The sequence below is a fragment of the Bidens hawaiensis genome, unplaced genomic scaffold (genome assembly GCF_021521415.1).
Source record: "Bidens hawaiensis isolate Kalapana, Puna unplaced genomic scaffold, B.hawaiensis_p1.1 tig00007137_1, whole genome shotgun sequence".
In the NCBI taxonomy this organism is placed as follows: Eukaryota; Viridiplantae; Streptophyta; class Magnoliopsida; order Asterales; family Asteraceae; genus Bidens; species Bidens hawaiensis.
In genome coordinates, this window is record NW_027491491.1 from 80,174 (window position 1) to 91,558 (window position 11,385).

General features: G+C 36.1%; 1 protein-coding gene across 1 annotated transcript; it reads left to right on the forward strand.

Moving 5' to 3' along the window:
• The first annotated feature begins 4,440 nt into the window (after window positions 1-4,440).
• On the forward strand, window positions 4,441-8,891 carry LOC143634581 (TMV resistance protein N-like). The gene is made up of 5 exons (XM_077102614.1): window positions 4,441-4,493; window positions 5,101-5,693; window positions 5,803-6,759; window positions 7,385-7,687; window positions 8,331-8,891. The coding sequence occupies exons 2-5, from the start codon at window positions 5,103-5,105 to the stop codon at window positions 8,889-8,891; spliced, it is 2,412 nt and encodes an 803-aa protein (XP_076958729.1). The 5' UTR covers window positions 4,441-4,493; window positions 5,101-5,102.
• The last annotated feature ends 2,494 nt before the right edge of the window (window positions 8,892-11,385 follow it).

Sequence of the window (11,385 nt, forward strand, 5' to 3'; positions counted from 1 at the left end):
ACTAGTTTTAATATAATTAATGAGTGTAAGGGGTGCACGAAGTCTAGAGCCTTGTAATAATGTTCGCTTCGTATACCAAAGGTAATTTATTAAGATTTCTTGTCTTTCATTATCATCAAATAAACCGTGTTATTGAATTGAATTGATATTGATTTCTGAATGATTGATTACAATAGAGAGCATTGATATATATAGGCCTAATCTATATTAAGTAAGTAAACTAGGGCCGGCTCTATTATGTCTAACATTCCCCCGCAAGTTGAGGGCGGGGTATGACCTGCAACTTGGACCGTAGAAGTAAGAAACGTTGAGATGGCAGTAGTTTGGTAAAGATGTCAGCGACTTGATCATGAGTGGAAATAAACTGAACCTCTAGCTTCCGTTGGGCCACTTTTTCTCTAACAAAGTGAAAATCAACCTCTACATGTTTTGTCCGAGCATGAAAGACAGGATTGGCAGAAAGGTAGGTTGCTCCAAGATTGTCACACCATAATGTAGGAGACGACTTTGGGACAATACCAAGTTCACTGAGAAGAGCCTCTAGCCATGTTAATTCAGCAACAGTGTCAGCAAGCGCTTTGTACTCAGATTCTGTTGAAGACCGGGAGACTGTTCGCTGTTTTCTTGCATTCCAAGAGATTAAGTTACCTCGAAATCATAGCACCAAAATGACAGGGTTGGCCTTATGCTGTCGCTTGTTACCACCATTAGACAAAATGGTGGCATTCCTTAAAATCAAATTCAAAGTGTCAAGTGAGGAACATTTGATTGGTAGGGCGGCAACACGTGCTGCTGAAAGCAATGATGTTGTATGGATTGGATACCTGTCAATTGATATCCTTGGGAGTATATGTCATGGTTTTGAATCTGAAAATCTTATGATAAGTTTTGACGATAATGTTGTTGAATGTGGGGCGTGTATTATATACAAAGATGATAGCAAACCAATGACAGAAAGTGGACCATGGATCCCAGATTATGACGAGTTGAGTAGGATTGACCATGAAAGTACAAGTAGTGAGGATTGGCATCATGGAAGATGGTCCAAACCTACTTTTTACTTCAACAATACAAAAATTGGAGACCACAAAACTGTTGAAGTATGGGGTGTTGAAGAGTGATTCTAACTTCAAACGGCTAATTAGTTTGGGATCATGACTGAGGCTAAAGGTAGTTGGTTTATTCTCTCTTGCAGGAGATATCCGTCTTTTCTGTTTCATAAAATTCCCGTATATTATGTCTAGTAGTTGTAGTGAGTCTTTGTATATATGAATGATGGATGCATCTTGCATATTTGAATTTAAAAAAACACAGACCGCCTTCAAAATAGCACTAATGTGAAGAAATTGGTTAGAGAACCTGATATGGGCCAAAGTGTAGAAGACTAGGCCATGATGTTTCTGGAAGCCCAAGATCGCGCTTCAAAAGGGGCTGCATGAAATTGGGTTTAACTTGGGCTACGGGCCTCCATTTCAAGCGTGCTACCAGTCAAAACGACCGTTGGAATGTGGGCCACGTTGTGGTAACTACGGCAGGTTATCCCGTTTATTTTTCCGCAATAAGGCTTCTAGTTACACTTTTGGGCCACTTTTGTGTTTTTCGTCTAATTTTTGTGTTTTGTTTTGGGCTGTTGTTGGGCTGTTGTTGGGCCTTTGGTAGTTTGTGTTGGCTCAAACCTATTTTGAATTCTCTATTAATATGTTATGAATGTTTGTGACTGATCATTGATCAGAATTGAATAAAAAACTTTTGACTTTTCAAATTTCCGCCTTTGGGTTGAATTTGGGGGTTTGGGGAAGGATATCACGAGTATTAGTAGAATCAACGTGATTAGCATTCAAGCTTTATTAGTACGCTGCATCAGAACCCCTTCTTTGAAACCGGTTAAACCAGAACCAAGTTGGTTGGATTAATCGGTTTTCCTACTATGGCTAGCTGCTCACTAGTTTAACCCAGATCAAATTTAGTTGAGACAGACAATTTAAATTATTTTCTAGTTATTTGGAAAACAATTTAAAACTTTAAAAATCATTTTAACTCTACTTTCATTTTGTATTAACTTTAATACTTTATATTTACAATTGTAATTTTAAATCATCAATTATTCACACTACAAAGGAAAGAAGTTCATTAAGTCACAAACATCTTTAATGACATTTACTACTTCTCATTGATATTGTTTTCATATTGTTTGAACATTTATGTTGTAATCATGCAAAATGTTTTTTTTTTTGAACGGCCAACTAAGTAACGCCGGTACTCCGTACGTGGCCTCCACTGGCTAAAGGTAGCCCGAGCGGCCACTAGTCCAGACGGACAGAGCCCCTAGCCCCTAGCGGTCCACCTATTAAGGGATTCACCGGATAATACCCGACCCCCACGCCCGCCAAACGGCACGACAGCGAGGAGCCGGTAAAACCGGGTGAGATCAGGACTCAAACCCTGGCAAGCCAGGGTCATCCCTCCCATATAAATTGGTGGTAGTAAGGTTTGAACCCCCTACCTCTCACTTGTAAAATAAGCTCTACCATTGAACCACAACCAATTTATGATCATGCAAAAATGTTGCTTTAGATCTCAGCTATGAGTTATTATAAATCTTGATGGAGATTATGCCCTTTAGCATTTCCTGTTGATGGTTTTGAGGCCAGCCAAGTCTCAAAAAGCTTTTGGAATTTTTGTTAGGTCCATATTACAGGTTTTGATGGTTGAATCAAGAGCGGTTTTAAATAATCTTAGTGCCCAACTCAAAAAAAGGATTCCAAGCTTTTGTTTGGCATGTGTTCAGAGTAATCTCTCTTCTTTCTCCATTCAAGCACACCTAAAGATCATATGTTTTAGATAGATATTATTTACTAATCTTTTACACATACACACTTATCTGTTTTTGTGTATGAAAGAAACAGGGTATTATGCAAATTTGGCTAGAACACAAAACATTCCTAAATAAATGAAACTAGAATTCAGACCCTTTGCGGCGGGTTGGGTGTTATGTCTTGTGTCGATGGCTCAGATCTCCACTATGACTATATGGCTGCAACATAGGTTGTCACGCTAAATAGAATATGATCATCATAGCCTAGACCGAAGATTTAAGCAACAAACCGAGAACATAAACCACCAGCCACCAACACGACTGAAAACTAATGAATATTTGAGCCGCAAACTAACAACATAACCCGCCAGCCACTGCCACCGTCACAGGCGCTTGTATATTAAACGGTAATGCATAACCATAGCTGGTCAAGTTACAAACTACATAAGCACACAACAAAGAAACAGTGAGTGTGTAGACGAAATCGTATAACCCTAGGCTCAGCTCTCCACTATGGCTGCAACGTTGGTTGCCATGCCAAATAGCAGAGCGTCATCATCGCCCGGATCGAATATTTAAATTGCAACAAATCGAGAACATAAACCACCAGTCACCGCCACTGTCACAGGTAGCCATAATATTAATCAGTTTGGTACAACAATAGATGGTGAATTTGAAATCCAGGAAAATGTAATATTTGTGTGCACACTTGGAATGCCAAAGGGATCTCGTTATCATTATCAAACAATACACATGCTTTAGAGATTTCCCATTTTAACCCAGTTTCTTTTTTATCTTGATCTATGATTCAATCATCCAGCAATGAAAGAAAGAATCTTAAAAGACCAAGTCCCCCCTTTTAACTTTTCAACCCACGGCCACGGCCACGGCCAGGACCAGAGTAAGAGGCCACCGGACAACAGTGGCTCAACCACCTCCCTTACCTTCTCCCGCCGCGGCACCACGAAGCATGCCAAACAACACCACACTTCCGATCACCGTCAGCACAACACCGGCGATGCATGAGACGGAAATGGTACACCGGAGCCAGTGATAGGAACAACCGGTACGGTGGAAGAGGTAGCGGTAACCGATACAGTAGAAGAGAGAGAATGGTAATAGATGTGAAAGTGGAATGAAAAGCTGTGAAACTGGTAAGAAAGTGGAAAAGGAGGTCGAATGAGGTTTAAGTATGAGATGTACACACATCGTAGCAAAACAACAGCCTAATTTACAATGGACAGTGCCTATGTGAGTTAGATAAGAGTTGTAAAATATAATATATATATATATAATTCACCATCAACACAAAACACAAAGTTAACAACTGGTTTTTTATTTAAAAATTAGTGGTTACGGTTTTGTACTTTTGTGAACTAAACCACTTATTAAAGTTGTAAAAGAATAAAGATTTTATAACATTGATCCCATCTGTCGCGCACTAACATAAAATTAAAATACTCAGTGGGGTCCAGCCAAAGTTTAGATGATAAACATAAACAAAGGGGATACTTGTTATTACATTTTCTCAAGAAAAATAATTAAGACACCAAATTAAAGTTTATGGAGTCTTATAACCTTACAGTCTTTCTTGTTATGTTTACAAATTATTTTTCCTAGAAGTATATCACCACCTTCAACATACTGCTTTAACTTAGGGCTGGATTTGGCTGCTCATGTAAGTATCCAGTTGTTTTTTTGGTTTTCTTTTTGAATTTCTTGATTCAGGGCTGGATTTAGCTGTTGAGTTCATTGCTCTCTGTATTCTCTAGTTAGGTTATCACAGTGATGCATAAAACCTCAATTATACCCTTATTAGTCATTTTCATACGGAGCAGAACATGAGTTCATTAATTGTACATCACTATATAAGATTCTGTTTCTGTTATTACATGTCTCTAATTAGTCAACTGTAAAGGTGCAGTTCGAGATCTATGGATATTACTTTTTTTGGCTTTGAGTGTAAAAGATTACTTTTTTCTGTTGTTGTGAGTCAACCTTTGGGAATATTTATCAATCTTAAAACTTGTGTCCATAAAATATGCAACCCAGAACAATACAGTATCTCAATAAGATGGGATATATTTTGAATTTTGTAAAGAAATAATGTTGTGTTTCTACATCTTAATGCTGAGATGTAAACAAAATATAGTATCATAAAAAAATGGAATTGTAATTCTGTTCTGTGATAAATTACCTTGATTATTCGATTCCTTTTTATAAAGATTATTTTCTCTTTACCCTCTTTGCTTATATTTTTAACGTACGTGTTCTTGCTCCCACAGCCATGAATAGTGCTCTTGTTGCATCTTCATCCTCATTGTCTACTGCTCCAACTACCGGAAGATGGACATATGACGTGTTTTTGAGTTTTCGAGGAGAAGACACCCGAAACAACTTTGTGGATCATCTTTATTCAGCTCTTGATCAGGCAGGAATATGCACGTTTAAGGATGACGAGAAGCTCCAGAGAGGGAACTCCATCTCCCCTGAACTCATGAAAGCAATTGAAGAGTCAATGGTTTCGTTGGTTATCTTCTCAAAAAACTATGCAAACTCTTCTTGGTGTTTGGAAGAACTTGTTAAGATCATGGAATGCCGGGATATTGTGCGACAGAAGGTGTTACCAGTGTTCTATGATGTGGATCCATCAGATGTCCGTGGACAGAAAAGAAGTTTTCAAACAGCATTCCAACTACATGAAGAGAAGTTAATAGATGATGATTCTGAGAAAGTGAAGAGGTGGAGGGAAGCTTTAAAGACTGCTGCCAATATATCCGGATGGGATGTAACTGCCAGTGGGTTAGTTCTCTTGCACTATATTAGTTTAGTTACTTTAAGATATTCTTTGCTCATTGAATTGCTGATCAAACTACAGGCGTGAAGCTGATTGTGTTAAGGAAATTGTAAGAACTATCTTGAGCTATACCGAATCCCGTCCACAAGGAAATCTGATTGGATTGGAATCACGGATCCGTCATGTGAAGACATTGCTACATAAAGGCGCTGATGATGTTTGCTTTATTGGAGTTTGGGGAATGGGAGGAATAGGCAAGACAACAATTGCCAGAGCTGTGTATCGTCAAATCTCGTATGCGTTTGATGGCAGTAGCTTTCTGGAAGATGTTAGAGAAAATGGTTCTGATAAGACAGGTCTCAAATCCTTGCAAGAGAAGCTTCTTTCCGAAATCTTAATGCAAAAAGATCTTAAATTAAAGGATTGTGATGATGGAGCGTGTCAGATTGAGAGAAGACTGTGTCGTAAAAAGGTTCTTGTTGTTCTCGATGATGTTGATAATATTAAGCAACTCCAGTTTTTAGCTGGTGCTCGTGATTGGTTTGGCCCTGGTAGTAGAATTATGATAACAACAAGAGATGAGCATTTGTTATGTTATGCACAAGAGAAATATGCACCTGAATTATTAAAACAAACAGAAGCTATGAAGCTATTTAGTAGATATGCGTTTATGGAAAACACCCCTCCAAAAGAGTTTGAGGAACTATCACGAGTTGTTGTAAGTCATACCGGTCACCTTCCTTTAGCCCTCAAAGTTTTAGGCTCTCATTTCTGTAAAAGAAGTTTGGAGTTCTGGCAAAGTGCATTGAAAACTTTGGCCAAAATACCACATAATGAGATCAATGGAGCTCTAAAGCTAAGTTACGATGGACTGAATATCCTTGAAAAGAAAATATTTCTTCACATTGCATGTTTCTTTAAAGGCAGGGAGAGACTTCATGTCACGAGAATTCTTGATGCCTTAGGTTTTGAAGCTGTTAGTGGAATAATTGTGCTTATTGAAAAATCTCTTTTGAGCATTTCATACGGAGATCTTCAAATGCATGATCTTATTCAAGAGATGGGTCAGTGTGTTGTCCGTGAATGCTATCCAAATACCATGGTATGGGTTCTAGAGGAACTTAAAGAAGTAATGACAACAATTAATGTAAGCCTTGTTTTTCTGTGCTTGATAGCAACTTAGTTTGCGTTAGGCCTTTCTGGACTCTTGTTTAAGCAAATGCTGGCAGGGTTTTGATCTCCTTACACATGCACGTCACTACGTGTAGATCATCAATGTTGCCAAAGGGCAAACGAGTAAACTTGCCTATAGAAGCATACTTTCACATTCAATGCATTATTCATCATATCTAATGTTTCCTTTGTGTTGTTTGTTTTGATATATATTTGAGAGAGAACACTTTCTCTCACGTTCATTACGTCTGCACGTGTAGACATATTGTTTGAAAGAAATAACATTGGTTGATTCAAACTAATGCATTTTGTAATTATTTATTTATTTATTTTTCTTTTTCCTTTTTTTTTGTAGAGGTTAGAGGCGGTTGAAGCGATAGTGACGCCTTGGAAAATTAAGATGGCTTAGTTGGCCCAATTAACCATTTGATTCTTTGAGAATAACAAGAGAAATGATCAAGCTTGTTGGTCTTTATATACCATATGGTTTAATTAGACAACTACACATAGAGATAAAGGTACCATTCATGTTCATCCAAATTGCAAATTTATCAATCTTACATTGGCCTTAACGTAACAAACATTGTCTATTCTACCAGGTCATCTTCCCCAACCTCAAGTATATTAATCTAGAAAGTTCTTTGTCAATAACAAAGTTTCCCACTATCGTAGGGGTGCCAAACCTTGAGTGGCTAAATCTGTCATTTTGTGATAATTTGGTAAACGTTCACGAGTCTGTTTTTGTTCACAAAAAGATTATTTACTTGAACTTGAGTCACTGTGAGAGTCTTGAGAATTTCCCAGCCTGTATAAGGATGAAATCTCTAAAGACTCTGCTTCTCGATGGCTGCAACCGTCTCGAAAGATTTCCACAATTCTCCACAGATATGGAGAAGTTGTCAGTTTTAGATATTCAACGTTCTCGTAACATATGGGCATTGCCATCATCAATCAGAATTTTGACTGGCCTAACCACTTTGCTTATGGGAGGATGTTTTGGCCAAGGGAGTGAGTGTAATACCAGACCTGCTACGTCAGGATTCCTTGGTTTTAAATTCTTTGAGGGTACCAGATCTTAGTAAGAATCTTCTAGGTCGCAGCTTCCCTATTAATCAACATACTGTATGTCCCTCCTTAGAAGGGTTTGATCTTTTTGGGAGCACGTTCTCCCGGCTACCCGCCACCATCTCTCAACTCTCTCATCTCAAACTTCTTGACCTGAGCCACTGCTACAACCTCAAAGGAGTGCCCGAGCTTCCACCATGTATTCAAGTTCTGAGGGCAGGTCATTGCACATCTTTGAAAACGATTGGAGATTTATCAAACAAATATAAGTGGTTGTTTAAGATCTCGGTACGTGGCTGCTTTAAACTCACGGAGGACAGAGAGAGTCAAAGCCACATTAGTAATATGTTGATGAAATCTTTGGTCCAGGTACTAATTAGCTTCTTCATCTTAATTTATTAGTCTCTCCTTATTATATGTATTGGAGAAGACTATTTGTCTAGTAAGGTTTAAAGTAAATGATTATGTTTCTGGATACAGGAATGTGCTGCTGTGAACCATCGATTAAGTATCACGGTTCCTGGAAGCAAAATTCCCAATTGGTTCAGCAACAAACGGTTGGGTAACGAGATCGATTTGTATTTACCTCACAATCAGATTTCCAAAATGATAGGGTTGGCCATATGTTGTCGTGTATCATCATTTTATATAGATTCACTTACAATCAGGTTCAAACCGTCATCGTCATATGAGGAAAATTTGCTAATTGGTAATCCAGCTCATTCTGCCGAAAGCGTAGACTGTATTTGGGTTGGATACCTGGCATTTGATATCCTTGGGAATCTATGTCATGGTTTTGAATATGAAAATCTTATCATAACTTTTGAACATCATAACGTTGTGGAATGCGGGGTGTGTGTTGTGTACAAAGATGATATTAAACCAACAACAGGAACCGAATCATGGATCTCAGATTACGAGGAATTGGGCAGAAATGACTATCACAGTGAGGAATTGCAGCATGGAAGATGGTCATCACCTACCTTTTTCTTTGTGAATTGGAAGACCAGTGACCAGAACTCAGTTACAGTCCATATATAATTTGATAATCTCAATTACAGTGTCTCATTGTCTTGAATCAACATGGTAATGTGTTCATATCTTTTTTACATCTATACAAATGCATTTTTGTATAATATTTGTATAATTAGGCTAGGTTATAGTGTTTATGCTGTTCATTTTTTTCACCACCGATACACCATTGCACGGCATGTCAAACAATTGTTCAATGTTTGTTGTTTGTAGCTAGTTTTATTCGAGCTTTTAGCCATTAAAAGAAAGACTCAATCTTTGATGCTTTAACTTGAGAAATACGTGAATCAAATATGTTATTCGCTAAGCGAATCCAAACTTTATGATTAAAAATTTTCAGGAGTCCACTAACCAAATAGGAAATAGGATTATGAAGCAGTAACAATAGTAATTTAGACAAAGATAGCATTATTAGTTTTGGTTCAACGAGTCTATATATGAGCTATTTTAGTAAATTTGTATTATTAATTTTTTTTTTCGATTTACCCAATTGATAAAATTGTTAAATTATTTATCACATAATTAAAAAACGTTATTTCATAGGTAATTTATTATGCTCGTCCCAAGCCCAAAATTTTAAAGGATTTTAGGAGACTGCCTTATTCGTAACCTGACTCGATTGTGTGTTTTCCCACAGTTGTGGGTTTTCTTCTTGATGGTGATCTGGGATTAGTCTGACCTGAACTTTAATAAATTAATATGGACAATTGGTATTTTGTTTCAGTAAGACTTATTCCAGGTATTGAGGGTAGTTCTTGAAAAAATACCTTTCCATGTCATACAATAAAAATCATTTAACGTTTGTATTTAAAACCATAACATTTTTAACTTTTAAAAAAAAATTGTCTATACCTTCAAAGTCAGTCAATGGTGGACCGTTCAATCTTCAAGGCACGTGACAACATATGCATATGCAGTGTACAGCACAGTTTTCCTTTTTTTAATGGATGGACATGAAATTTCTAAGAACGTGTAAGTATTTCACGGAAGGTCTTTCAACACTTTGTACACCAAACGGCTAACGTCATATGTAAAGTAACATGCTCTCCATACATATATATTCTTTACAAATAAATATATATGGTTTAAATAAAAATAAATAGTTTCCTAAGAATGGTAAGAACCAATAGATTTTTGACATGTGACATTACAACCTATGGTTAAAGAATAATTCTAGGAAACTATGTCGGTTATAGTGATGAAAGAGTAATTATAGGAAACTATGTCGGTTTTTTGTAATTTTAAATCTCAACAATTGATTAACATGATCTAATGGTTGTGATTTATTCTTAGTCTTTCTAGGAAACTCTTTATTTTTAGGATAACCTTCCCATATATATATATTGAAGATTAATTAACCTTTTTAAGTTATAAAGTATCTGTCTAATTAATATTTTTTATAAAATACTTTAAAATAATATTTACACCATCAAAATTACTTAATGACATCATTATTTAACAGTTTTTTATGAACTATAATCTAAATTATAATTGACATTTTATGAAATTCATTTGGAAACGTGTCGTAAGAAAAGTCATTATTTTCATCACCTTGAGCCTCTTTGTGTATATACTAATTGCCTAAACAAAACACCTAAATATCTAGACATACACAAATATATACTTTAACATAGAACTTGTTATAAACAATAGTAGTATTTTATTATAAAACTATTAGTTACATAATTGAAAATATATATAATATATCTTTAACGATGAAAAAACATATACTATTTGATACGACTCGACTATTTATAAACTTTATATTGATATATGTAGATACAAAAAAGTTCATCGCGAGAGTATATTCGATTTTATATAGAACACATATATTAAAATTTATAAATCAGAAACAAAACCATAATTTAAATAAAAGTTGGTAAAAAGAAAAAAAACATTAATCATATTTTGTTATTTATAAATAAACAAGTTGATCGCAAGAGTATATTCGTTTCTATAATACAAACAAATTATAATTCAAAACTTCAAATGAAAGTTGGTAAAGAAATAAAGAATAACAAAAGATATATTATGTTATTTTCAAATCATATGTGGAATCTTAGTTGTTTTTTGACTAATTGACGCTTGACTTTGGTTTACCTGCATTCATCTAAATCAAATCCACATGAAACAGAGTTTTCTTCATATTATCCATCTTCCGATTTCTTCAAATCTGCAACTGCAAAAGTAAGTATTTAGTTTTTTGAAATAGAACTTGATTTTCTAGCTCTAAGTGTATATACAGCTAGCTTACTAGGCCTGGCAAACGGGTCGGTTCGGGCAGGTTTGGTTACGGGTCAGAATGAATTAGGATCAAAACCAGCCAATTCAAAACGGGTTGGTTTAGCATAAAAATCATAACCTGAGAAATCTCAAATATTTTGACTAAATTGTTTTAAAAATCCTTCTAAAATTTTCGGATCGGAACGAAACGTAACCCAGGACACGTGTTACGTGCACCTGGAGTACACGCATTCCAGCCCATATCAACCAACCCATTATG